Source organism: Camelus dromedarius, chromosome 25 (assembly GCF_036321535.1).
Source record: "Camelus dromedarius isolate mCamDro1 chromosome 25, mCamDro1.pat, whole genome shotgun sequence".
NCBI classification, from domain to species: Eukaryota; Metazoa; Chordata; class Mammalia; order Artiodactyla; family Camelidae; genus Camelus; species Camelus dromedarius.
The window spans coordinates 2,924,887-2,950,932 of NC_087460.1; the positions used below are offsets into that span (position 1 = coordinate 2,924,887).

At 56.1% G+C, this 26,046-nt stretch overlaps 1 protein-coding gene across 5 annotated transcripts in view; it reads right to left on the minus strand.

The window, feature by feature from the left end:
• The window catches only part of CRACR2A (calcium release activated channel regulator 2A), a 96,033-nt gene that overhangs the window by 32,550 nt on the left and 37,437 nt on the right, over nt 1-26,046 (minus strand). For all 5 annotated transcript variants that reach the window (XR_010377774.1, XM_064478942.1, XM_064478941.1 and 2 more), the window contains 6 exons: nt 23,416-23,527; nt 22,142-22,325; nt 18,654-18,800; nt 5,274-5,364; nt 2,940-3,035; nt 884-1,071 (listed from right to left, as the gene is read on the minus strand). Coding sequence is in view for 4 of the 5 variants with exons in the window: in XM_064478942.1 (XP_064335012.1) it covers nt 884-1,071; nt 2,940-3,035; nt 5,274-5,364; nt 18,654-18,800; nt 22,142-22,325; nt 23,416-23,527 (818 nt within the window). In the remaining variant the exon portion in view is untranslated. The remainder of the gene's footprint in view (nt 1-883; nt 1,072-2,939; nt 3,036-5,273; nt 5,365-18,653; nt 18,801-22,141; nt 22,326-23,415; nt 23,528-26,046) is intronic.

Here is a 26,046-nt window from a genome sequence, read left to right on the forward strand (position 1 = left end):
TGTGGCCAGCACTCAGCATCCTGGGACAGTTACTGAACACCTCTGGACCTCGGTTTCCTCGTCCGTAAATCAGAGCTGATAATAAGAGTAGCTGCTACAACAGGATGCTGAGAAGGTCCAATGAGATAATGTCGGACTTTCCACCCAAGTGAGGTATGCTCAGTGCCCAGTACAGTCCCCGAACTCAGTAGCTTTCAACAAATGTTTGCCACGTGACTGAGCCAATGAACGCACGGATCCACGAATGAACAGATACACTAGAGGGATTCCTCCCCCCCGGGCCTCAGAACACACTTGTTCTCAAAGCTGGATGCTCCTGAGACTCATTCCTCAGGGACCCCTCTCGCTCAGGTGCAGACCCAGCCCTGGACACCGAAAGCAGCAGTTTGTCAGCAAACCGGGCTGGGAGAGACATGGGATTCCCCACTGGGCCCCCGGAGAGGAGGGCTGGTCGGGGAAAAGGACAGGCAGAGCGGAGGGAAGCTCCCAGGGCCCCACGGAACCATACACTGCCCTCGGAAGTCCCCCTGCTCCGCCCTGACCACCTCGGTCTCCCAGGTCTCCGGAGCACGACGGCCACGCGTGGTCTCTGCTCCACTCAGCTCTCCCGCAGCCCGCCTTCCACCTGTTGGCTGGACAGCGTCTGTCTAATTACATAGTGCATTTCCCCAGAATGAGACTCTGCGTGTCTCATCCATCCCGGTAACGCCTGGCACAGAGCTGGCCTGCTTACTGGTCTCAGGATCCTAGACAGAGGTTCGAGGAGCCGCAGCCCTATGTTATGAGCAAGGAGGGGGGTCGGGAGGGTGGGGGGCAGTGCTGACAGGCTCACAGCAGGGGATGGAGCCCGAGGGCAGCGCGGGGGTGCAGGGGCTGAGCTCACATCTCCTTCTCCTGGTGCAGCTGGCAGGCCTCTCGCTGCAGGCTCTCCAGCTGCTGCTGCGCTTCCTGCAGCTCCCAGGCTGTCCGCTCCAGCTCCCGGGCCAGCTCCTGGTTTGTGAGTCTCAGCTTGGTGTTCTCGGCCCTGGTTTCCTGCTTGTCATCGCTCAGGGCGGCGCACTGGCCTTCCAGCTGGAAAGGAACCGGGGCGAGGGGTGTGCAGAGGGTGAGCACCGCCACGGGCAGGCTGGCCTGCCCCCGCCACCCTGCCACCCCAATTTCCCCGCCTGCTGGGCTGAACCTGCCCCGCGGCCCCTCACTGCCTCCAGCCTCAGGGAGCTTTGTTTTCCCCTTCGTTCACACACGCACACTCTCGGAGGCAGGCGGGCTTCCAGAGCACACCTTGTCCCGTCCCTGTCTCAGCGGGGCCACCGAACAGGCCGCGGGAGCGGCGCCACCCAGAGACCGCCAGGAAAGGAAACGCCACATCGTCTGTGTCCCTTGCCCCGGTGGCAGAGAGCCTTATCGTCTCATCAGTGGTCTCATCGGTGGTCTTGAGATCTGACCTAACTCCCTCTTCTCCTTTATGGCAGTTTCCTTTCCTTGGTCCTCGATGGAGGCGGGAACAGGTGATGCCGTTTTCATAAAACCACCCCTCCCGGTCGTCAATCCTAAGAGTCCACCCGTTTATTCCCTTTCCTCCTCTCCGCTGAGTCAGTCCAGCTCCTTGAATCCAGAGAAGCTTGGTGTCAGTAGCCAGAAACCCTGGCAACTCTTAGGAAACAGCTCAGACAGGTCAAACCAGACACACACCACTTCTCATGTCCCTGAAGCAACTGAAAACCTGTGTTTGTATCACCTCAGCTTTCCTTGGCTGGTGGTGATGCTGCGCAGCGCTTCCAGCCCTCTCACCAGAGGAAGACTCAAAGCAAGGCAAACAGACCATCACGCGTTCAGTGTAATGAACGTGGCCAGAAGGAGGAGGAGGAAGCCGCAACAAGGAAGCTTGTATGATTCTCAAGATGCTCCTGTGTAATCAGGCGAGCAAGCAGTAACTAAGTGGGGTGGCAATCATTCAGCGGAGGGTAAGTCTAATCGGTAAGAACTTAATGCAGAAGAGTGAGGAGGAGGAAGGGAACAAGGAGCGTCTGTGCAGGGGGAGGGGAAGGCGCTGAGAGCATCTTGCTGCGGGAGAGAAACCAAACTCTACAGGTTGGGTGCTCACGGGAGTGATGCGGTCTCCAGCCTTAGCATGGGGTGTCTTCAAGCGATTTTAATGCGTCGCTAAAAACAGCCCTCTCTGTTCACGTGGAAGCAATGCGTCTGGGTCTGTCCAGGGCTGGATTCCTTCCAGCATCAGACAAAACAAAACAGGAGGCCAAGTGGAATCCGGGCCTCTCTGCTCTATGAGCCCTTGCTTTGGTGAGGAGGCTGCGAGCGTGAGGTGTGCCTCGGTAGTCGGTCTCCCAGCCGTGGTGGAAGGACACCACCCCACACAGTGTACCACTCAGCCCGTCTCTGGTGCTCAGGTGTCTGCCTCCATCCTGGAGGGTGACGGGAACCGTCCCGAAGGACGCTGGTGCACCTTGTCCGGCACACGAGAAGACGGGATGGCCAAGCTGACCTTTGAAGAGTCTCTTCCACCTGGAGGCACCCCTGGCCATCCTGGCAGGAAGACGTGACAGTCCGCAGCCTCCCCCCAGATATCAGTGACTGTGTCCCGCCTACCTCAGCATCCCCGCCCTGCCTCACACAGGCTACAGGAAACATGTTACACTTTGGCCTTCTGGCGGTTCCTGGGCAGAATCATATGATGATACCTGCAGGAACCTCGAGGGGGAATTCTCGGCAATTTTCCCAAGTGCAACACCTGGCACGGGAGAGGTAAAGGCTTTATCTTGGAATTACCTATAATTTCTAATGCTCTCTTTTGTATAGCTAAATGCTGCTTCTCAGATGGAAAGAAAAAGTCCTTAAGCGAATGGCAGGGAGAGCGGGCAGGAGCCAGAGCAGAGGGGGAGGAAGGGTCTGGTCCTCTGAGGACACGGACAGGAACGTACCCGCTTCTGTTTCTGGGTCAGCTGCTCCAGCTCCTGCTCCTTGGAGAACAGCTTCTGTTCCAGCTCCTGACTGCGGGCCTGGAACCTCTCCGTGTCCTGCCAAGCCAGGAAGAGCGACACATGAGGCCCAAATGCACCTGGGATGGAGATTTTTTTCCGCCTTGACTCTGCTCAACCACAGGGCCCGCCCATCCTTTGGACCTTGAGGTCCTTCCCACAGGCTCCCGGTGTCTCACTGCCTCGCCGGCACAGAGCATTGAGGGGGCCTGTGATGCTGGAGCTGGATGTGCAGGTGGTTGAATATCTCCCTCGTGGACTCACAGCGCGAGAGATGGAGAGATCCAACCAGGGGTCCAGCCTTCCCAGCTGTCCTCAACTGTAGCCCCGCCGTCCTCACGCTGTGCCAGGCGAAGCCTGTGTACCCAGGGGCTTAACAGCCTGGCCAAACACATCTTCACAGCTTCCGTGTTTATGCAAATAGCATGAATCTAAGCACTGAGGCTGAAAGGCGTTTGGGTCTCAGAGGCACCGAGGAGGGAGAAGCCGGGGCAGGAGGGGAGAGGTGGAGGTGCAGGCGTGCTCAGGCGGCCTCACTGGTGCACACCTGGCCGAGAATTTTTCTCCTCCGACCTCTTCCCACTCCCCATCCCTGGGCCTTGGCCCACCCTTTGTTCTGGACGCCCACCTCTTTCCTCAGCTACGACCTTTGACTTAGTCATGGTTTGGGTAGAGGGGGCTAAAATATCCCCCAGAGCTCAGCCCCTCTGAGCAGAAGGCCATTGGGGTAAAGGGGGTGGCTGTCCTATTTGTGGGGCCGGGGTGGGGGGAAGCTGCCGTTCTTGGAAAGCTCTGGCCGTGTCTGCAAGGGGAGGAGCTGAGTCCTGTCTGTGTGTCCCGCTTCATCACACGAGAGGCCGGACACAGCCGGAACGCATGGGAGCCCTAAGAAGTAAGCGGGGGCGGTCTGGAAATACCAACCCCCGTGCAGGGGCCCTGGGAGAACATGACTGGCTTTTTCCGGGAGGCATTCAGACGCCCTCTCAGTCTGGACACCTGTGATTGTAAATGGGGCTGCGGTGTGGATAATCGGAAGCAGTATAAAATGAAAGACCGGTTCAAACCAGCCTGCACCAAGGAAGAGGGAAGGGGCCTGACAACAGCTCAGATCTGCGCTGAGAGGCAGCGGGTGACAGGGTCCCGTGTTCAAAATTCTATGCTGACTCTTAACTCCCAAGGTGATGGCCCCAGGAGGTGGGCCCCAGAACCCACGTCAGTGGGATTCGGGCCCCCATCGGAGATGCCAGGGGGCCTGCCTGTCCACCCGAGGACAGAGAGAGCGGTGGGCAGCCCGCAGCCCGGAGCAGGGCGCTCGGCAGAACCCGGCCGTGCTGGCCCACTGCCGTGGGCTTCTAGCCTCCAAAACTGTGCGAAATAAATACTAGTTGTGTATAAGCCACCGGGTTATGGTATTTTTGTCATGGCTTGGACTAAGCCAGGAGAACGCCATTTGAGACCGAAGACTTTTCTGCTGAGAACCCACTCAGTGGATAATCCACAAACGGATCATAGAGCGTTCCCTGTAGCTCTGTTTAAGGAATGTGTCCCCCAAAGGACCCTGCTTAGCCTGGAAAAGGAGGGGACGTGACTGGTTCTGACCTCCCAAGACAAACAGCAGGGCTTGGGGGAAGGCGAAGGACAGGCTAGAAGCAGGGGTGTGAGTTTGACGTCTCTCCCCCGGGCATTGAGAAGGGGAGGAGTTTGCGTTGCTCTGGGAGTTAAATTCTCTAGGTGCCGAAGGGGAAGGGGGAAGCCCTGGGTCTATTGAGGGGGCTGCTGGGCATGGAGCGGGACGGGCTGGTGCGCTCGGGGGCGCCTGCCGTGTAGGTCTCGGGACCGGCCCAGGCCCGGCCCAGGCTTCAGGCTGCTCCCACTGGTAAGGCACCTTCATCCTTTTGTGCATTTATTCCTTCCTTCGTTCGCTCACTTGTTCATTCATTCATTGATCCAACACACACGCCGAGCACCTGCTGACTATGCCCCAGGCGTGGTGGAGGTGCTGCGGCTGTGTCAGTGCGTCAGATAAAGATCTCCCCCTATGGGGCTCACATGTTAGAAGGAGCAGGTGGATCATAGTCGATAAGAATAAACCAACCAGTAAATGATGCACCATGTTGACGGTGACGACTGCCTTGGAAAAAACCAACAACGCAGAGAAACAGGAAGCCAACAGTGCGGTGGGCGGCGGGCGCCCTGCAGGCTTGGCAGGGGGAGGCGGTCCGGGCAGGTGAGGGTTCAGCCTGGCCCGCACCCAGACCCCGGGACGGGCGCTCTTACCTTCAGGAGGAACTTCTCCTTCTCGCTTTTGATTTGTTGCTCCATCTCCTCATAGAGGTGCTGGATTTCTTCGTCATAAGCAGTAATTTTCCTGCCGACAGAAGCAAAGTCTGATGAGGTCGACACCAAGACCCCCTTGTCCCGCGGTGGGGAGTCCCGGAGCTCCGGGAGGAGAGGGTGACCGCATCGCAGGTCAGGTCAGCCAAGGCTGCAGGGCCAGCTGACCCCAGGGGCCCGGCCGGACCCTCTCGTCCTCCTGTCTCCTGGCCGTAACTCCCCCGGCTCTAGCTTCCTGTCCTCTCTGCTCGGCGTCAGCAGCAGCCCACCTGCCTCTGCTACGCTCACCATCTGCTTGCCCACTGATCCCTGTGGTGTCGGCAGCACAAAGGTGTGTCGTGTTGGCTTCTTTTCTGCTTGGTTTCTTGGCTTCTCTCTTTCCCCCTTTGGATGCTGTCCCTCTGCCCAGCTCCATCAGCACCGTCTGAACTGTACTCGCCTGGAAATTGTGTGCTGAACTTTGTGTGACCCACACTTCTCAGCAGATTTTCCAGAGGGGCACTGGTGGTGACCGCCACCACCGTCACCACACCCCTCTAAAGGAAGGGCCCCACACCTGGCCAAGGGCTCAGGCCGTCTCGGCACAGGGCGAGGTGGGTTAAATGCTGAGGGTGGTGCTGACACGTCCTCACGCCTGCTCTCAGCATCCTCTTCTCCTCTGGAGAGCCCCACAGGACAGGAAGTAAGTAGCTGGGCTCCTGCACGGAGACAGAGACAGACGTGGCTCGGGGACAAGGTCTGTGGGCCACCCCAGGGCGGCTCCTCCTTCTCTCCCTGTAACGGGTCCTCCCCCAAGTTCAAACGGAGGGACCGGGTGTTAGCACCTGAACCAGGACCGGAAGTGACTACACGTGGCTTTCCCAGGGGACTGCGTCTTCACGCCTCCTGTCCAAAGAGGGCGTATGAAAGGCCCTCGCGGCCCCTCCCTCCCTCCCCTCTTTGTCTCCTGTTACGGGGGCTCTAGGCTCCAGCAAGCAGGTGGATGGTGTGGCTCTCAAGGTCTGTTCGGAACACACAACACACACCTACTGCAAATTTCGGCACCTGCCCTTCTAAACGCAACCGCTGCCCCTCTGCGTCCTTTACTCGAGGAAACATGCTTTTATAATTGAGGAAAGAGCCCTGGTTCTCAGTTCTAAGAAGTACTAGGGAGATTCTGAAGAACACACCAAGGATGGGAAAGCATTCATTCCTCAGAGCCTTCCACCCTTCAAATACACACCTCCTGTATCTTGATGTCCCCCGGGACTCTGGTCCGGTGCCCTCCCTGCTGCCCGAGGCTGCCCGCAGCCCACCGCCTGCCCTTCCTCACTCGCTGCCTGTCGGGGGAGCACTGACAACCATACGCACAGACTGCCATTTTGATTGGCATCCTTCCAGTCCTACAGAAACCACAAAACCGACCCAAACACAGGAACTGGTGTGGGTCTCCGTGGTCCAGGTCACTCACTTGTCTTTGCTCCCTTTCTTGGTTGGACCCCCAAGACCACCAGCCTGACTTAGAGTGAATATGACATTGGCCCAGGGAATGCTGAGCGAGAGAGGACAGCTCTCCAAGACCCCAAGAGCGGAGGCTCTGTGTTCACCACTGGGTTCCCCGTCCCCAGAGTAACACGTGTCTTTTTGGCTAAGAGTGAGAAATCTTGTCTTGGTAAATGACAAATGTTTGGACTGACACTTTGGTTCTTAGCTAACCCATAACAACTACAAGGAAATCGTGGCAAGAAATAGGGAGTGAAGTCACCTGCTGTGGAACAGGGCCACCCCAGGGACACAAATGAATACGTTTTCATGGAAATTCCAGAAAGAAAGATGGTCTTCCCTTGGTCCCTGGACTTCTCTTCCTGTGTGCAAAGAAATTCAGATGCTAGATGCAAATGGTACTGAGGAAAACTTTAGAGACAGTGATTCCAGCCACATGGGTACCAGAGAACTAATAAAGGGAGATGAGAAAAACTTAAAAATGGATTTGGTGCTGTTAAAGCAATACTAATTACAGCCATTCATATGAGCTGTTTACCATTCAGGCCTAATAACCATGCAGGGCATTCATTTTACACTATCATTAAATGTGTTATATTAACTTGAAATTTTATTTAATTAAATTAATAAACTCTATGCTTTTTGTGCTCACATGTCAGTTTGTTGTCGTGAAGTCAGTAACTTTGCAAATTGCTCAAAACAAAACAAAAAAGAAATAGAGGAAAGATAGATGGATCTTCTGAAGGGAACCTCCCCCCAGCCCTCACCACAAAGGATGTGCCCGCCGCCAAGAGGCCCTGGGACCCCGGTGGGCGTCCAGCATCCTGGACCCCAGCGGACTCAGACACGGAACCCACGCTTTGGAAATGCTTTTGAACAAAGCTGGCCTCCTGCCAAGGCCCAAGTGACTTCAGAGGGTGAGCCCTGACTCAGGGCTGGACACCTGAGCCCCGGGAATAGGAACGTGAAGGCCCTATGCACACCCCTCGCATCACTGAACCAGCTCAGGGGGCAGGAGACCGGGGTTCTGATCCCAGAGCTGGCTCATTTCCTCCATGCGACCTTGGGTAAGTGCTCCGACCTCCTGCGACCCCGGGGCTGGAGTTCCCTCCGGCCTCATTGCAATGATGAACGGGAGGGCAAAGCGGTGGGAGCCACGAAGCCTAAGCACATGTCAGGTCTGATTTACCGTCGTAATTGCTGTCAGGGGCTGCGGCGGGCGGGGGCCGGCCCCCCACAAAGGAGGACGGTCTTGGTTTCGAGGAGAAAAGGCTGCTGGGTTTGGAAAGGGTCAGAGACCATCAGGAAGATGAAGAACGGAAAGCCTGGTCAACACCACCTCCCGATGGAGCAACCCATCCGCGGCACATCCCCAGGTGAGCAGGAGCTGCGGCGCCAGCAGCCTGCCCGCCAGGAGCCCCGCAGCGGCCGTGGGAACAGGCCCCGGGGGAGACTCGGGAGAGAGCCCGGCGCCGGGCGCCCCGCGTCCTGCCCCCGAAGGAAGGAGGCGGCCCGTTATGTTTGCTCATTAACCACCCCTTGTGGCCACCGTCTCTGAAACCACTCGTGCGGCCTGATGTGCGCAAACAGACTTCGGGGTCTTCTTCCAAGAGAACTTCCCCATCAATCCCAGCGCACTGCCCCCCACCCCAGACCTCCGAGGACACCACACGTCTTTGCCGGAACATTTCATTTTAAAGTCCTGAACAGTGGTTTCTTTTGGGTTTATGCTGTCGCAACTAGGTTGTGAACACTCAGACATTATGTCACCCACGGGGCCTGTGCTCAAACTGTTAAGGCTGCAAATCTGTAGGAAATACAGCTAAGGCTTTGGCTACCAAACTCAGAAGACCATGGACCACATTGGGGGAATACCGGATTCCAGGGGAATTCAAAACCTGCAGGGTTGGAAAGCTTGCCTGATCCAGCCACCTATTTTTCCAGTGTTAAATCCTTGCTACCATATCCCCACCAAGTATTCACCCAAACTGGGTTAGAACGGCCCCAGTGGCAGGGAATGCTGGGTCTCTAAGCAGTTCTTTCTTCTATGGAATATTCTGCCCCATAGAAATATGTCCTTTCTATGACCTTGTGCATCTTCTGCAGATATTTTAAAACAGTGTTAAGACTTGAAGGAGTCGCCTTGAGTTGAGGCCACGCCTCTCCATTTCCGCCAGCCACGTCTTACGTGGAATTTGTCCTCTATGTAAGTCCTTTCACCGTCGTCCCCTTTACTCTTCTCTGAATGGGCTCTAATTTAGCCTTCTCAGTCCACGCAGCCCCACACTGAATGCCCAGTGTGTGAGTCTGATTGGTGCAGGTGGGAGCTGGATGACTGCTCTCCTGATCCGGACGCCACGTATCTAGTCATGCAGCCCAGAAGCACATTCACTTTTCTTGGCAGCCACACTACAGTGGATGAATGCCGAGCCTGTTTGTCAGCTGAAACCTCTAAACCTTATGGCTGTGTGCTTGTTTTTGTTTTAAAGATGGTACCACTGAATCCTCTCCCTCCCACCTTGTGTTTCTGCCACTGGCGTTTTGGATTTTGGCAAGGTCTCAAATGTAATTCTGTTAGATTTTATGTTTGTTTAGATTCAGTCCATCTTTCTAGATTGTCACTATCTTAATGGGTCCCAACTTGTTGCTCAGTGACCTTCCAAGCTGTGTTGATACTTTGAATGTTCAATCATAATGTAAGCCAAATAATCCACAATGTCGGTTTTGATTATTTATCTGAGAGTTACTTAGAGGAACATTTTTAAAAATATACAAATTACTGGTTTCTAGTTTTATTGTATTATTGTAAGAGAATATATTGGTAAGGAATTTACTTTTTGGAATCTATTAGCCTTTCCTTTGTAGCCCCATATGATCAGTTTTTACATAAGTTCTATGAGAAGAATGTCTCATAGAACCACTCCACAGTCATCTATTAAGTCAAGCTTGCTGGTTGATGTTTCAAATACTTTGTATATTTAATCTGCTTTTTGCTAGACGAATGTCAAATTTGAGATAAGTTTGCTAAAGTCTTCTAAAGTTTTGTCTTTATCAATTTTCCTTTTGCTTTTCCAAGTTTCTGCTTTATGTATTTTGTTGCTATGTTGTTTGGTACATAAGGGTTTGTATCTGTTATATCTTCTTTAGGGATGGAACTTTTTTTTATTACTACAAAATATTTTCTCTCATCTCCCTTTATTCATGCCATTAATAAAAATGTTGAACAAGACAAGGAGAACAATCTATAACAAAGCTCTCTGAGCTACTAATTAATAACATGTGGGCATAAATATGCAATCTGTCTTCTACTAGCCATTCTCAAAACACTCTGCTCCTCCAGGGATGTGTTTAATTATTTCATTCTATGCCATCTGTGCCCAGTTATTTTGAGCAACAGAGGAAGGAGGAGACAAAGAAGAGAGAGAGAAAAGAGAGGGAGGGAAAGAAACATGAGTTCTCAGGGGGACAGAGGACAGACGTATGAGGAGCCAGGGAGAGTAGGTAATAGTCATGATCACGACTATTTACCCTCTCCTTTCTGTCTCCCTGTGATGGCTGGATAGCCCCTCTTGCAGAGTCCAGGGTGGTCTAGGCCATAATCCCCTGCTGACAGCTACAGCTGGCTTAGAGTTCATGAGACTCAGAGTGACAAAGCCTCTGTTCAAATCCTGGTTCTGACACTGATAAGCTTTCTGGCCTTGGACAAGCCATCTTATGTCAGCGAGCCTGAGGTTTTCTGCATCTGGAAAATCAGGTGGTAACATCTATGTCAGAAAGAAGTCACCAGGACTAAGTCAGATAATGCTTGTCCAGCGTGACAGGGAGCAGAGAGACTGTATCTACTACATTCTAATTAAATAAGTTCTCTGATCCTCCAGAGGCCTGGGGATCCCATTTTGAAGGTCGTTTCTCTAAAATTCCTTCAGATTTCAGCCAAGAGGCAAGTAGAAACTGAAGGAAAATCACACAGCTGTCTGGTGTGTGCAGGGATGTGTGCAGAAGCAGGGAGGCAGGAGGGACAGAAGACGTGGGACGGACACAGAGGGGTGGCTCAGGAGAGAAGGCTGTGTGGAGAGAGATCCATTGGGTAGCCACCAACATTACAAAGTACTGATTAAATTCTTCGTAAAGCCACATTTGGGGTAAAACAATTTGGACTTCCAGAATGGTCTCTGCACACTAGGAATTGAGCATTTATGAACTTCAAGTCCACGCTGAAGTGGCACAGAGGAAAGGAACAGGCAGAAGAAGCCACACACCATGAAGCAGGCCCTTTCCAAGCTCCAGCTGACACAATTCTGTGACCTGTGACTGCAGGGCTCTGGCTGAGGCAGGAAGTGGGAGAAGGCCCCCTGCTGCGATGGTGGGGAGGGTGTAGGGTCCTCAGGGGAAAAGCTAAGAAAGGCTGAGTCCAGAAGAGGGAGATTTTCCGCAGTTTCCTTGCCAAAGGACAACACTTTGGTACTGAGGATGCTGCTCGGGAAGTGATGGGTCTGAAAGGGTGGGGCCCCCTGAGCGCCAGGCTGAGATGCCCAGGTCCCAGCTCGAGGATGCTGTACCATCCAGGGCGTCTGAGTTCAGAAGATGCGCCTCTCTGAAGGATGACTGTGTGTGTGTGTGTGTGTGTGTGTGTGTGTGTTTGTGTGCGCGCGCATGGGCTGTGCACGTGAACAGGAACAGAGGGACTGAAGAGTTATGGATGGGACACGTGGGAAGGAAGGAGGGCTGAGAATAGTGATTCTCAGGTAATTACAAGGCTTACATTCCGAGAGGCCTTCAGAGATAATTTGCAGGGAGCAAGAACTGACCCTGCCAGCCTCCCACAGGCGCGGGAAATCAATTAACCTTCACAGAGTGCACTGTGCCCAGAGAGCTGAGGTACCAGCTGGAGGACGGCGTTAACACTCAGCACCACTGGGGTTCCAGCTCACGGCACACAGGCCAAGGCCTTCCTGCTACAGAATATTACTCGGTCAACATATTTTTCTCCTGTTTCCTCTCTGCTTTGCCTTTGATTAGGAACAAAGGATCTCAGAAAGTCACCTGGTCCAGCTTCTAGGCTCCAGACAGGATATGCTGAAATTATTCCAGGAAAAATGTAGCGTCTTCTCCCTAAATGAAGGTGGAGTCTTGACCTTGGACAGAACAAATGGCCATTTGTCTACATTTTAGATAAATTTCAGGAGATGGAACTCAAGACAGAAGTCCAAAATGGCCACTGGCCTTGGAGAATTGTTGCTCTGGTTTTCTGAGTTTCTGTGTGGATGGGTAGTGGGCTGGCCTGCCTAGCTCTGGTCTGCAGAGTCTGGTGAAGGCAGATGCAGATAGAGGAAGGGTCTCCCTCCCATCACAGACTGCGTGCTTGAAAGCCTCCTGTGTCCCACGGGAAGGGAATGAGGGCCAAGGCAGCAAAGTGGCCGGTCTGTGGTCAGCCAGGTTCCCGGGCCAGGGTGGGGGGAGAATCCAGGCCTCGATCCAGTCGCGTGTCCATCTGCAATACCACACTGTCCTCCCAGCATCCTCGGTTTAAAGCTGCCAATGCCAAACGTCTGTGTTTAGGATTGCGGTGATCCAAGTTCCATCTGGGGTCTGTCCATCATGGCACGAGCATGGACTGGGGCGAGGACTGGGGCCGACCGACTGCACCGCCGGACAGAGAGGGCCACGATCATGGGGGACTGACCCTTTTCCTGTGTCTCCCCTATCCCTGCCCCTCTTCCTCTGATCACAGAGTGAAGACCCCGGACCAGAAACATCTCAATGAGTCTGCTATTTGCCAGAGAAGAAAACGGAAGCAAGTTCAGCCTGCGCCAGCTTTGCAGTTGGGATGAGGCCAGTAGGAGGGACTCAGACTCAACACTGCCCCTTGCCTCCTTCTCCAGGTAACTGCAGGATCCGGCAGCAGAAGGAAGCTCTTACTAGAAAAATCCACTTGGGATTTTATTGTTCCCCCGAAATCAGTCTCTCTCAGTCTGTCTAATGCCTCTCTGTCCCCGTCTCTGCCTGTCTGCCTGTCTCTCTCTCTCACACGCGCATGTGATTAGAGTAAAGCTGAACGAAGTTGGGAGGGTCTAGCTCAGTGGTAGAGTGTGTGCTTAGCATGCACAAGGTCCTGGGTTCAATCCCCAGTCCCTCCATTAAAAAAATAAGAACAAAATAATTAAATAAACCTAATTACCCGCCCCTGACCCAAACACACACACACACACACACACACAGAAACCTGAAGTACAGCTGAATGAAAGGAAAACATAAGACTTTGTAGAAAATTCTGCAAAGGTTGTAAAATCGCCAATTGGATTTTCAAGATGGATGGTTTCTCCCTAATTAGATTCTGCTGCCGTGTATAAACCAGCTTTGCAGCTTTATCCTGTCCTATAAAGCAAACCATTTTTCACTAGTCAGGTTTACACATCATGTCCACGCCGCCAACAGCGCACAGAGCCCTCGCCTTTCACTCTGCTCGCAGGGCGATGTTAACAACGCGCTTCGGCTTCAGGTAATAACATGCCAATTAAAAAACACATGTGCGTGGCTGAGCCACAGCCTCACCAACCCGCACCGAGAACCTCGTGTTTCCACGCCAAGAGCAGGTGCACAGTTATAGGCTGGAAGGGCCCCCGGGAGTGCCCCTTGCAGGCTGACACCTTCTGGAAGAAGAAGCCAGTGGGGCAGCCTTTCTCCGCGCGTGGTCTGGGGCCCGCCTGCATCAGAAGCCCTGGGGATGCGCGCTAAGATGCACGTTCCTGGGTCCCTCCCCAGGCACACTGACGTAGACTCCCTCGGGGAGGGACCTGGGAATCCACCTTCCACGCGAGGCTCCCTGCTCATCCTGAAGCAAGCCGACATTCAAGGACCATGCAGCGAAGGCTCGCCACAAATGTCATCCCCACGATGCTCCCACCGCTGCCCGACCCGGCGGCAAGGTGAGGGAGCGATGCCCCTCCCACAGCACCAAACACCAGCCCTCGGGCTCTGTCGGGTCCCGGGTGTCACAGCTGGGGCCGTCTGTCAGGCTGGAAGACGCAGCCTGGTCTGGACACCCGCTTGGAGCTGAGGGAAGTCAGTGTGGACAGAAAGCTGCAGGACAGCGGCAGGGCAGGGGCTGGAATTGAAGGGCCCCTCCTGCTCCTGAGAAACGGCCTGCGGCCCGAATCAGCTGGACAGACTGTGCAGACGAGGAACCGACTCCAATGAGGGTGTGGGGGGCGCTGCCAGGTTTGTCAAGGCCAAGGTGGTCCAGGCGGCTTGGGTGGTGGTCCAGGCTACTGAGCGGCCGAGGACCTAGCCGGGCCTGCCTCTGATCTAGAAAGCGCTTTTCTCCAGAGTGCTCAGAGCTCCCAGGCAGCCTGATCCATCCTGACCCCCACCCTCGGGGTTATTGTCTTGGTGAGGAACTCAATCAGGTCGCCTTCTCCAGCAGATCCCGACTCTGGTCGGAAGTCAGAATCTCTCGGGATATTTTATAAACGCAGACTTCAAGCCCCACCCCCAGACCAAGGCAACAACGGGGCCGTCCCGGGGTGGGGCCCCAGCATCCCCCGGCGAGTCTGGTCAAAGGTCCGACTCTCCAGACAGCATGGTTTTGCATCCAGAGAGCTCAAGCTTGTCTTTCCAGACGAAGGTGACAGGGAGGGTGGTTTCTCCGGCAAAGGAATTCCTAATTCTGAGGGTCAGTTCTTCCTCACGTCGCACTACGTCTCTCATCGTAAAAGGTCAGGTTCTCCGAGCTTCTGCGTGGTGGACTCAGAGAAGTGTGGCACGGGTGCAATCTGACCCTCTCCTCCTGGGGAGATGTGGGGGTGCTGAGGGAATGTGCCCACTCTGGAGCGGCCGCAGGGGAGCTGGGCTTTAGCCCAAGGTCTGTGCATTTGACCTTGACCCAGGAGGCCATAGCTGCTTCCCAGTGGACACGCACCAGAGTCAACACTGACCCAGATGCCAACGCAAATCTGAGATTTTCTCAACCCTCTGTCCCAAAGGACAAGAGGGTGGAGGCTGGATGGTCCTAGACTTGCCTCCTTCCCCTGCTCCCTAAACACAGGGTAAGAAAAGAAAATCCACAGCAGTGAGGGAAGGCCCCGGGCCATTTCTGACACCGCCCCGGAGCCTGGGTCTCCTGACATCAGCCTCGAGATGTCAGCCCCAAGCACGCGACCCGCTGCGTCCTCCTCCCTCCCAGAGCCTGGAGGTGACGCTGGGGGAAGCTGAGGGGACCTTACTAACGGCCATGAAACTAACTCTGAGGGGGCAGGGGAGCTGGGGACAGGACTGCCCCCAGGTCAGTGGCATCTCTCTGGGTCCTGTGGGAGAAGAAGGTGTGTGGTTTGGAAAAGGAGGAGGGAGCCTGGGCGCTGCTGCCAGTGGCAACGCTGCCTCGAGTCTCAACAGCATGGATTTCCCGGTCAGCTTCGCGGCGGAATCTTGACGGCTCTGCCCATCGGTCTGATCACAAACTCCTCAAAGATGGGGACTCTGTGTTCTGTTGGCTGAACTCAGCCTGGCACAGAGCAAGTACCCCTTCCGTGCGAGGTGCAGCCCTACGTGGACCGTCCTCCTGGGGCCCAGCCCTGGGCGGGTCGCAGCCGCCCTGCCTCGTCACCCTCCCCAGGCCAGCACGGATTCCCTGACGGAGTGGCCCCGGCACTGAAAGGCCAGCTTGTGGAGGCGCCTGGGTGACGCGTGGAGAGTCCTCAGGACTCCCCCGACTCCAGCCCGATCAGACCCTTCCGCAGACCGTCCTTTCTCTCCCCTCCCCGCCAGACCGCGCCCCTCCCACAAACAAGCCCAAACCCCCAGACCTGTCTCCTAGGAGATGCCCCAGAATCACACAGCCTCACCCTGGGTCACCCAGAAAGCCTCCTACTCAAACCCTCTGCACCCTGTTGGGGTTTCCGGTTTCTTGTCTGACCTCGGAGCTGCAAGGACTTCTAAGGGTATGTGGTCCAGGTGTAACCCAGGAGCAGGAGGTGACCACTCTGTTTTTTTTCCCTTTAACAGAAGACAACACAGAGACACTACTCTGCTGTACACCTGACTCTAGTGCTGTCAAGCGACTGCACTTCAATAAAAAATAAGAATTAAAAAATTTAAAAATAAAAAAATTTTAAATAAATAAAAAAAAAAACTACCTGAAAACCTCAGAGCCAGTCACCCGGAACGAGCGTGAGCACGTTTCCTGGGCCTTGTCTCAGTTACTCGCATGTGTACGTGTGTGGGAGCAGCAAAGCCAAGTGCATCTCTTCTGGTGAGTCACAATCAGAAAGCTTGAAAAATCCCGTTCTCTCCCGCTGCCAGCAAGGAAACAGGTGCACAGAGAGGTAAGGCAAGTTGCCCGAGTCACACAGCTGGCCAGTGGCAGGGCCTGGGGAGGGGACCTCGGAGTGCTCCTGCCTCCCGTTTCAGGGCTCCACCTGTGGCTACAGGTCTCGGGTTCTGCACCAGAGGACACTCGGGAAAGGGGCTGCCGGAGAGCTCAGCGAGCCCCGGATCCCACCAGAGCCCCCCACCCGGGAGGGGGCCTCGTCAGCTGGCCCGGGGCAGGTGCAGCCGGCAGGGGCGCCTGCGGAGGGTGGGTGCAGAGAGCTGGGGGTCTTGGCTGAGCTAGTCTTGCCCATGCAGCCGAGAGTGACCTTGACTTCCATCTCAAGAACGTTCAAACCATCATTGAATTGGGATGGAAGCACGAACAGAGGCCACTTAGAGATGGACGGAAGGGCTGAGGGTCTCTCCCTGCGGGAGTGCAGGTCAGCAGGGGCGCTCCCTGCAGGTAGGGTTCTGGGCCACAGGCCACAGTGACCCTCACCTCCTTAGTCAGCAAGGGAAGCGTCCCCTCTGGGGGTGCCGCCTGGCTTTCACTGTGGCTCCTCGGGGCGACCATTGTTGGGGTCTGAGGGGAGGGTGGTGAGGGGCAGAACTTCATCCAGCCCCTCATTTTACAGGTGGGAAAATCATGGCTCAGAGAGGCCCGGAGACCAGAGCGAGGTCACAGAGCCAGTGGGTAGGAAAGCCGCCGATGACTCAAACCCAGATCTCCCGATTCCCAGCCCCCATTTCTCACGTCCACACAGGAGGCCCCTGGACACCTTGTTAAAACGCAGAGTCAATGGGGCTGGGGCAAGGCCTGCCACTCCGCATTCCCCAGAAGCTTCCTGCTGGTCCCCAGGCTGGACTTTGGTAGCAAAGCTCTACATCATGCTGTCTGGAAGGATAAAGGGGTCCTTAAGCTTCACCCCAAATGCTCCACATCAGCCAGGCAGATCCTCCACGACTCACAAACATCCCTACTTAAAACAGTGATAAACATGACGACCTTAACATTCACCGAATACGTGCGGTGGGCCAACGCTGTTCCGAATGCTGACACGCGTCATCACATCTAGTCCTCGCATCTCTCCGAGACGGAAGCTGTTCCCATCCCTGTCTGACAGATGAGGAGGCTGTGGCTCAGAGAGGTTAAGTAACTGGGCCGACGTCACACAGCTGGTTAGTAGCAGAGCTAAGACTGAAACTCGGCTCCGTCTGAGTCCTGGCTTACTTGGTGGAAGACTCGCTAGAGCATACTCTCAACCCCTCCTCCCGCCGGGCCTCGGGAGGCCCTCCCCACAGTCCCTAACACTCCTCTCGCCAGACCGTGTGTCCTCCAGCACCAATTGGCCACAATTTCTCCTAACGCAGGGTCCGACAGGTCCTTTTTCCACACCTGTGTATACCCCGTGGACCTCAGCAAGTTTTTAGAATTGCTGCAGGGGACGCCCCGGGTGACAGGGAGCTCAGGGCGGGGCGTGGACAGCGGTCTACACAGGAGCACATGTGGTGAGCCAGCTCTCTCGGAACTAGGGGCCTGTGTGCTTTCTATAAGGCCACGTCAGCCCAGACTGCAGTGCGGACCCCAGGAGGCTTTGGTAGGAAGCACCTGCACGGAAGGGCCAGTGGTCTGTGCTGGAATTATTGGGGATTTTTATGGAACACGAGCAAATCTCCAGGTGGGACCAGAGGCATGCAGAGGACCTCCTCGGCGTGCTTCCAGGCTCTACCTGAACCAGCCTGCATTTTGGCTGAGGCTTCAGGACTACAGACCATCCTTAGTGACACCAGGGTTCACAGAACGCGAACTCATTGCTGTGCTGTGGGCTGGATGACCGCGGACAGGCACGGGGCCCGAAGACACACTCATTCCCACAGGCTGACCGACACCCGCCCGCTGGCCCGCACCTGTGCAGCACGGGGCCCGGCCGACACCGCGTCGGCCCCTGCGCTGCCTCCTCCGGTTGGTGTTCACCTAGCCTGGCGCCACCTCATCCAGGCAAGGGAGCCCTAGAAACCGGTAATGATTGGGAGAAGCCCTGGGGGGCAACGCGGACGGCAGGAGAGACTGAGAGCGGGATGAGAGGGAGCGGTCAGGACGGCTGAGGGCCCCTCCGGATCGTGCGGGCAGAGCCGGCGCATCGGGGCCTCACTGCCCAGAGGCACGTACAGTGGTGTCTAATGGGTCTCAGGCGCCTGACTGTCTGACTGAATCCTGGCTCTGCCACCCGCACGCTGTGCGTCCTGGGACATGTTACTCACGCTTTCAGAGCCTCGATTTCCTCATCAGCAAACTGGGGAAAATGATAGAGAGTCCAAATGAGCTAGTGCAGACCAGGTACCCAGGACAGTGTCTAGCACACGGTGAGGGCCCAACAAACGTGAGCGAGGGCTTAGAAGTACATGTGATGACAGCCACAGGGCCTGGCCCCACCCCGGCAGACGGCCATAAGGCGGCATCGCCAAACGTGAGAACAAAGAGGTGTTTCCGGCTTCCACGCGCCCGTGCCGAGGGCGGCGGAGACGGGTACCCACTTTTGCAGGGCGCACTCGAGTTCGTTCTTCTCCTCCTGGGCTTCTTGGAGCTGCGAGAAGATTCTGGTCAGGAAATCCTCGAAGTCGGACAGCAGGTGAGGTTTGTCCTTCTTCAGCTGCAGCCAGAGTTGCTTGACGTCACGTTCGCTGCGGGAGAAAAGGGAGCGTGAGCGCGGGGGGCCCGGAAACGGGGCCCCGGAAACAGGCCCAGGTGTCAGACTGACGGCCGGAACAGCTCGCCGCACGCCGGCTCCTTCATGCGTGTTTCCTCTTTTGATTCTCTGGGAACCTGAGAGGCTGGTGCTGCCATTCCCCGCCATTTACAGGCAAGGAGATGGAGGAAGGGGGTGAAGAGGGCGGCCTCAGATCACTCAGCTGGTGGGTGATGGAGCCGGGAGCCTGTCTGGTCCCGTGCTGGCCTCCGCTCTGCTGTCTCCCTCAAGGGGCTGGTGGGGCTGAGCCCACACTGCTGTGTGGGGAGCACCTCTAGAGGCCAGAAAGAAACAGAGGGACCGGAGCCCAGCGTGGGCAAGGACAGACGCATGGAGCTGAAGGAGAGAGCCTGTGGCCCCCAGAAGGACGGTCCTTGCAGCTCAGAGGGAAAGACGTGCCATCCGATGGCTGGCAGAAAGCCGTTGTCACGGCGGGGCAGGGAAGGGAAGACGCAGCGCCCTGCAGGGGCCTGGGGGCAGCAGGCGTGACCAACAGGCAAGAGGAAGAGAAGGAGCAAGTCTGAGAGGTGTGTGTGCACACGTGGAAGGACGAATAGAGAGTCCGGAGGGAAGGAGGCAGGCAGAGAGACAGAGCCAGAGCGACATGCCCAGAGTTGCACCCCCAACAGGCACGTGCGCGCACACTCGGCAGCAGAGACACGAAGGGCCACACAGATCAGCGAGGGGAGGGACGAGGGGGCCCCCGCACACGACAGGCCCTGCTCTCCCTCTATGGAGAAACTCAACAATCTACAGCTGGTGATCAAATTGAGCCAGAAAGCGATATGATCTGCACTCCATTAAATTCTGAAACCACTGTGATCTGAAGGTGGTTATAAGCAGGGACCCTCAGGATAAAGAATAAAACCTTTGTGCTTGTGTAACAAGCACTATATGTGAGACATTTTACTCAGAAGTGATACTGGTATGGCATGCCAGCGGTGTGCCTGGGGCGGAAACACTACTCTGCACCCAGCGGAGAGAGGCCCACGCAGAAGTGACCCGACCTCCGGTTAGTTAGCTGATCGTATCCAACCACCCCTCCATCCCGCTTTCCTTCCCGAGCTCCATTCCATCCAAACATCCACAACCTGTGTAGAACCTCCATCCATCCACCTACCCACACACCCATCCATCCTTCCATCCTTCCATCCAATAAGTATTTATCATCTGTTGAAAAGCTAGCACAGGACTGGACGGCATGAGGGAATCTGGGAAGCAAGACAAGGGGAGGTAAAAAGCCTTCCTGCTTCCCAGAGTGAGTTCCGCTTCCCCCACACAGAACACGTGTGGCTGTCTGCTCTGTTGTACTGCAGATGTGACGGAGGTGGTGCAAAGGGTTCAGGGACAAAAGGGTCTCAGGGAGACACAAGGATGACCTCCCGTCACTGTGGGAGGTTGCCTGTTGTGAAGTAAACGCATTCTAGGGTCAGGATCCACCCTGCTGGCCCAGGCCTGTCTGTTCCCACCTCCCAGGTTCCTGTTGGAGCCTCCAGTGAAATCTGCAGATCCACCCGACGCTCTTCCAAAGCTCTTTAACCACCTGGTCATGGCCACATCACCTCCCTGGGAATTTCTGGAGAAGGGACAAGTCTTTCAATCTTGAATGAAAAATAAGCCAAGGCCCATAAGCTGCTGAATCCCTCAGCCAACCAGACCACCGGGAAGAGCTGGCAGTCCAGACGCCAGTCCGCCACGTCTGGGCCACGTCTGGGCCACATGCAGGCCACTCCTCATGGGAGGATATGGGGTGCAGGGTGAGAAGGGGTTCTGGGGGGTTAGGCTGTCCATCTCCCTGCTTCCAGCACAACACACAGACCATCTCGGTCGGTGACATCTCTAAAGACCTCCGAAGTCTTCAGAGCCGCCTGTCCCCTCATCTGCGGTCCTGCAGTCAGGACCGGTTCCCCCAGGGGCCCGCTTCCCTCTTGTTTCACTTCCCTGAGGACAGCGGTGGCTCTGGGCCCTGTCCTCTGTGTGTCGGTTTCCGTAGACCGCGCCTGGAACCTTGCCCAGAGCCTCCGTGCCGGGACATCTCATGTGGGCTCAGCTCAGCACAGGCCTTTGACAGGCGTCCTCGGAGCACCCCCGGTGAGGTGCCCGGAAGCGAGCAGAGGCGCCCCTCTTTTGTGACTTGTGATGGCCCCCGGGCTCGCCCACCCTGCCCGCTCCAGCCCCCTCCTCCAGGAGGTCACTGTCCTTGGAGAAGCTGGGTCAGGTGTCCCTTCTGGTACGGGCTATTGCCGGCCTATCTCAAGTCTGGCACAACCTGTCGTGTTGTTTGCGGAAAGACTCTCGAGCTGCACATACTTTTTGGCCTGCGTGCCGTGTGAAGGCCCCTCTCTCTTCCTTCCTCTTCATCATCCACCCCCGCCCCTCAGTCTCTCCTCTTCCCAAGCTTCGGGCACATGAGCTCCAATAATCCAGCCTTTCCAGTTCCTCATGAAACACACACCCAACCCAAGACCCAGAGCCCCAGCAGGAAGAGGCAAAGGGCGGCGGGGAAGGGGCCGAGGCTGCCCCGTGCTTCTCAGGCCGCCCCGTGCTTCTCAGGCCACTGAGTGCTTCTCAGGCCGCCGTGTGCTTGCCCCAGATACAACACCACTTTGTTTCATTTTACTTGAAATGTCTGGGCTTGAATCTATGTGTCTCTTTATCCCAGAACGCTTTTTTGCCAAAAAGAAAAGAAAAGGGGGTGGTATTATCTTTTGCTTAAAGTCCCAGGCACGTACGTTTTCAGCTGAGCTGCTGATGGCCCGGGTGGCAAGCTGCCCGGAACTGGGTCCCCTCCCACCTGCCTGAACAGGTGGGCTTTGGCTCAGGGATCCAATGTGTGGATGCTTCCACGTAAAGTGCCTTTGCCCGGAGCACAGCACGGTGCGGGGAGGGCGAACTGCAGCCCCAGAGACCCAGCGGAGGTGGAAACCCGGTGAGCTGATGGTGACAGGAAGCCTTAGGCAGGACTCAAGGAAAACCCTCAAGGCTTGGCACAGCCCTCTGACGGGTGAGCACCGCTCAGGGAGCATGGCGGGCTGAGCTGAGGACCGTGCTGATGATGGACAGCGGGGGAGTGTTTCCCGTGAAAATAACGCGGAAAGCAGAGCCCGTAGACCCCGAAACACAGACAGGTCATGGCCAAGGACAGGCTGCGTGGAGTGAGTGACCCGGCCGGAAGCAAGGAGCCGGGGCCGGGCCGAGCGCGTAGGAAGCCTCAGTGACGAAACGGAACAGATGAGGAAGTCGGGCTCCATCCCCCAGACCACCGTCACCACTTACTCTTCCAGAGCCTTCTGGGCTCCAAGCCTGTCCATCAGCACCTGGAACTGCGCCTCCTCGTCTTCGTCCATGCCGCCCAGGTCCTCCTCCCCTCCGGTCTGGTACACCTTCTCCTCCTGGGGCTGGGCCGCCGGCTCCCCTCCGTCTTCCTGACTTGGCTTATTCTGGCTGAAGATGAAGTGACCTGGGGGAGCGTGGCACAAGGGTCTGGATTAGGGCGACACTCACCCAGGGGGACCTTTGCTTTCCCAGCCGCCAGGAATCATCTGAGGTCCAGCTGAGGGAAGAAAAGGGGAACCCCCCCCCCCAGCCTCCGCCCTTGCAAAGATCCTTGGATGCCGTGTTCTGGCTTTTGTCTCTCTCCTACTCCCACGAGAGTCTGGTGGAGAGGCTACGACCTGGGGAGGGCAGACGGCATGGCAGGTGCCACGGCACCTTTGTGGTTCGCAATCCTTTAAAGTCTGCCTAGACTTGTCTCTTCACTGATTCCTTCTCTAAAGGAGATCTTTCTCTCCAGCGCCCTCCAGCAGCCTGGCTGCCTGCGAGCCGTGCCGTCTCCCAGCATCAGTGCCCCCAGTACCACTGTGCCTCCCGTTCATGAGTCAGTGACAAATTTCTGAAGGTCAGGAAAGGCTGCAGATACTTCTCAGGAAACGCAGATACTTCTCAGGAAACGTCCGGCACCTTGTGTGAGACAGATGTGTGGCTAAACCGGCCTGGTGACTTCTCTGACCCGCGTTTGCTCTAATCACTGTCTGATCAGTATTTGCTCTGAGGGGGTACATGGTTTCTTTATCTCGTTCATGCATCTCCTGGTTCTTCTTCCTCCTGGTTACCTGGGGCACGACTGGTCTATTCAAACCCTTTATAGATTCCTCTGAAAGCGGGTGTCCCTCAGCCTGGACAACTCAGCCAGACTCTGAACGAAATGAGTCGCTGTCATCTGCCGGTATCTCGGCAGAAAAGGAGAGGCTGGCAATCCCATCTCAACCCTCCCCGCCCCCATGCCGAGCTTTCCGCCAGTGTCTCTGCTTGCTCCCTGCCATTCTGCAGCAGGAGGGGACCCAGCAGTGACAGTGCCCCCGAGAGGGCAGTGGTATGAGCCCCATAAAAAGAGGTGGACGCGTGAAACGAGGTCCAGAGGACCCACAGCCTGGACACCTCAGGGAGCAGGAGCTTTGCTACAGCGACTCTAGGGGCTGGCGGGGCAGGGGTGCACCTCACAGAGCTCTGGGAGGCCCCTCCCCAGGGCCCTGGCGCCCGGCACCACTCACTAAATCCAGTGGCGAACTCCTCTGGGGTCAGAAAGCCATTGCCGTCAGCATCCAGGGCATCAAACACATCCTCCAGGTCCTCCAGGCTGAGGGGCAACTCCTTATGGAGCCTCTGAAAACAATCCAGACCCCACTGGTTAACACGGCTCTTCCCGGACGGCTGCCCCAGGCTGGCCCTTCTGCCCACAAGTGTCTCGAGTTGGCCCCAGCCTCCAAAAGCCAGAAGCAGCTTCTGAAGACCACTTCAGCATCCTTCTCCCCCTCTGAATAGCGGGACATCCACCATCTGGCCCCGCTGGTGATGCTCAGTGAGGTCTTGTAAGTTGGGTGTTTTTCCAGAGCCTGGAATGGGAAACAGTCCTGCAGCAGCAGCGCTGAGGGCCGGGCTCCCGGAGCCAGGGAACAGTGCTGTCTCCCCCTGGGCCCCAGCCAGACTCTCTGCCTTTCTGGTCACCAGCCCGCAACAGACCTCGTGCAGCTTAAAGCGAATGGATGCATAGCTTCAAATGCGTCATTAGAAGACCCACCTTTACATCCAGACTAAAGTCTCCCTCCTTCCAGACTTCCAAAGCCTCCTGTTCAGACCTCTGAGCCAGCACCAGCCACTCTCTTTCCTGTGGCAGAGCTCAGCCACACCGAACACCTCCAGGACGGGGAGGTGAGGCCCAGAGGTGGGATCTACCTTCATCCTGCTTGGTGCCTTGACCTGCTTGGTTCAGGCCAACGGCTGGGCGGGGCCTGGGGTTCCCCTCAACATCCACACTATTGACATCATGAGATGGGGAGTCTTTGGTGGGCGGTTGGGGGGGGGATCCAGCCTGTGCTTTATGGGATATTTAACAGCACCCCTGGGCACAACCTAGGAGGTGCCAGCAGCAGCCCCGTCTCCAGTCATTTCAATCGAGAATGTCCCTAGACATTATCAACTGCCCTCTAAGAGGAAGCCCGCCCCCACTCACATAGACTGGACGCAAGCCGGCGTGGCACCAGCTGGGTGCGAGGGGAAGGTGCCCTCCCCAGCAGAAATGGCCCTTCGTGATCTCTGAGGCAGGAGAGATGACTTGCACTTGAAGTCCCAGAAAGACAGTGCAGCCGCTATGGAAACGGCATGTTGGCTCCACAAAATATTAAAAACAGAATTGCCATAGGATCCAGCAATCCTACTTTGGGGTATGTACCCCAAAAAACCGACAGCAGGGACTTGAAGAGTATATGCACACCCCTGCTCGTAGCAGCGTGATTCACACCCAAGGGTGTGGAGCAACCCACGTGGCCACCGACAGACCAGTGGATAAACGAGGCGTGGTCAGTGGGAGCAGTGGAGTCGTGTCCAGCCCTAAGAGGAGAGGAAATTCTGGCCCGTGCTACAACGTGGAACCCTGACGACAGGCACTTTGTTACGTGTATTTTACCACAGTTTAAAAAGCATCCCGGGACACCAGGGATTGGGTTAATACTCGGGGTGCAAGGCCCCCCTGCCCGACAAGTGTGCATTTATGGAGAGATTGCCAGGTCCCAGCTCAGGGCCAAGAGCTCTACATATACATGCTTGCTAATTCTCTTCTAATGCTGGGAGTTAGTTACAAAAAGTTCACAGCTCCGAGGGGCTAAGAGACTTAACACAAATTCACATTGCTAGTAAGTTGCAGGTTCAGGATTAAAACTCAGGCCGATTTACTGCAAAATTCTTCAAGAGCCTTCTTATTAACCTACATCAGGAGTCGACCAGTGTCTGCTGTAAGGGCCAGGAGGATTACATTTGAGACTTCGCAGGCCATTCGGTCTTTGTCACAGTTTCATACGTTACAGCTTGGAAGCCACCGTGGACAGAACGTGGGGGACACAGCCCGGCTGTGTGCCAGTAACACGACTCACAGCAACAGGCAGGGCCAGGCTGGGCTGGCTGGCCAGCTCAGGTGGCTCTTAACAGTTGGGCCAAGCCCAGAATTACCCACAGGGAGCCCTGGGAGGGGAGGGCTCGGTACTGGTAGGTAATCATTACACTTCCCTAAAAAGTCAGGGGAAAGTTTAACGAGGCTCTAGGTTTCCTCAGAGATCCCCGCCCATCTGTCCCCATCTTCCTGTCTCAGCTGAAGGAGTCCCTCCACCTGCCCCGCCATGTCCCTCTGACCCGCTGAGGAAGGACTGGTTCCCACTCGGGACCCTCCAGCCCACGACTCTGCTTCTCTGGGGGACCCCTCCCTGCAAAGCAATCTTCACCACGGTTCTGCCAGGAACAGTCTCCAAGGAGCACACAGAGGGGCTCCTTGTGGAGGAGGAAGTGAGGTCCAAGGGGCCACAGGTGGAGCTGAAGACCCTCAACCCCCTGCCCAAACTCTGCACACACAGGTCAGGGTCCGCCGTCCACCGTCCGCCGTCCAGTAGCAGGATGTCTGGCCATGGAGCCTGAGCCCAGGGGGCTTGCACCCTGGCCTCAGGGCAGCCCGGCTCCAGTGCCTCCAGGTTGCTCCAGGGACCTGCTCCTTTTTCCTCCTGTGGTGCCTGCTCTGTTGGGGCGGCTGGCTGTCTATGCCTGGTGCCCAGAGCATCACCTCTGATGGCTGGTTCTCCACTGTCTCTTGGATGACTGGGAGCCAGTTCTCTGCAAGTGGGTTTTCGTTACTCAGGAAA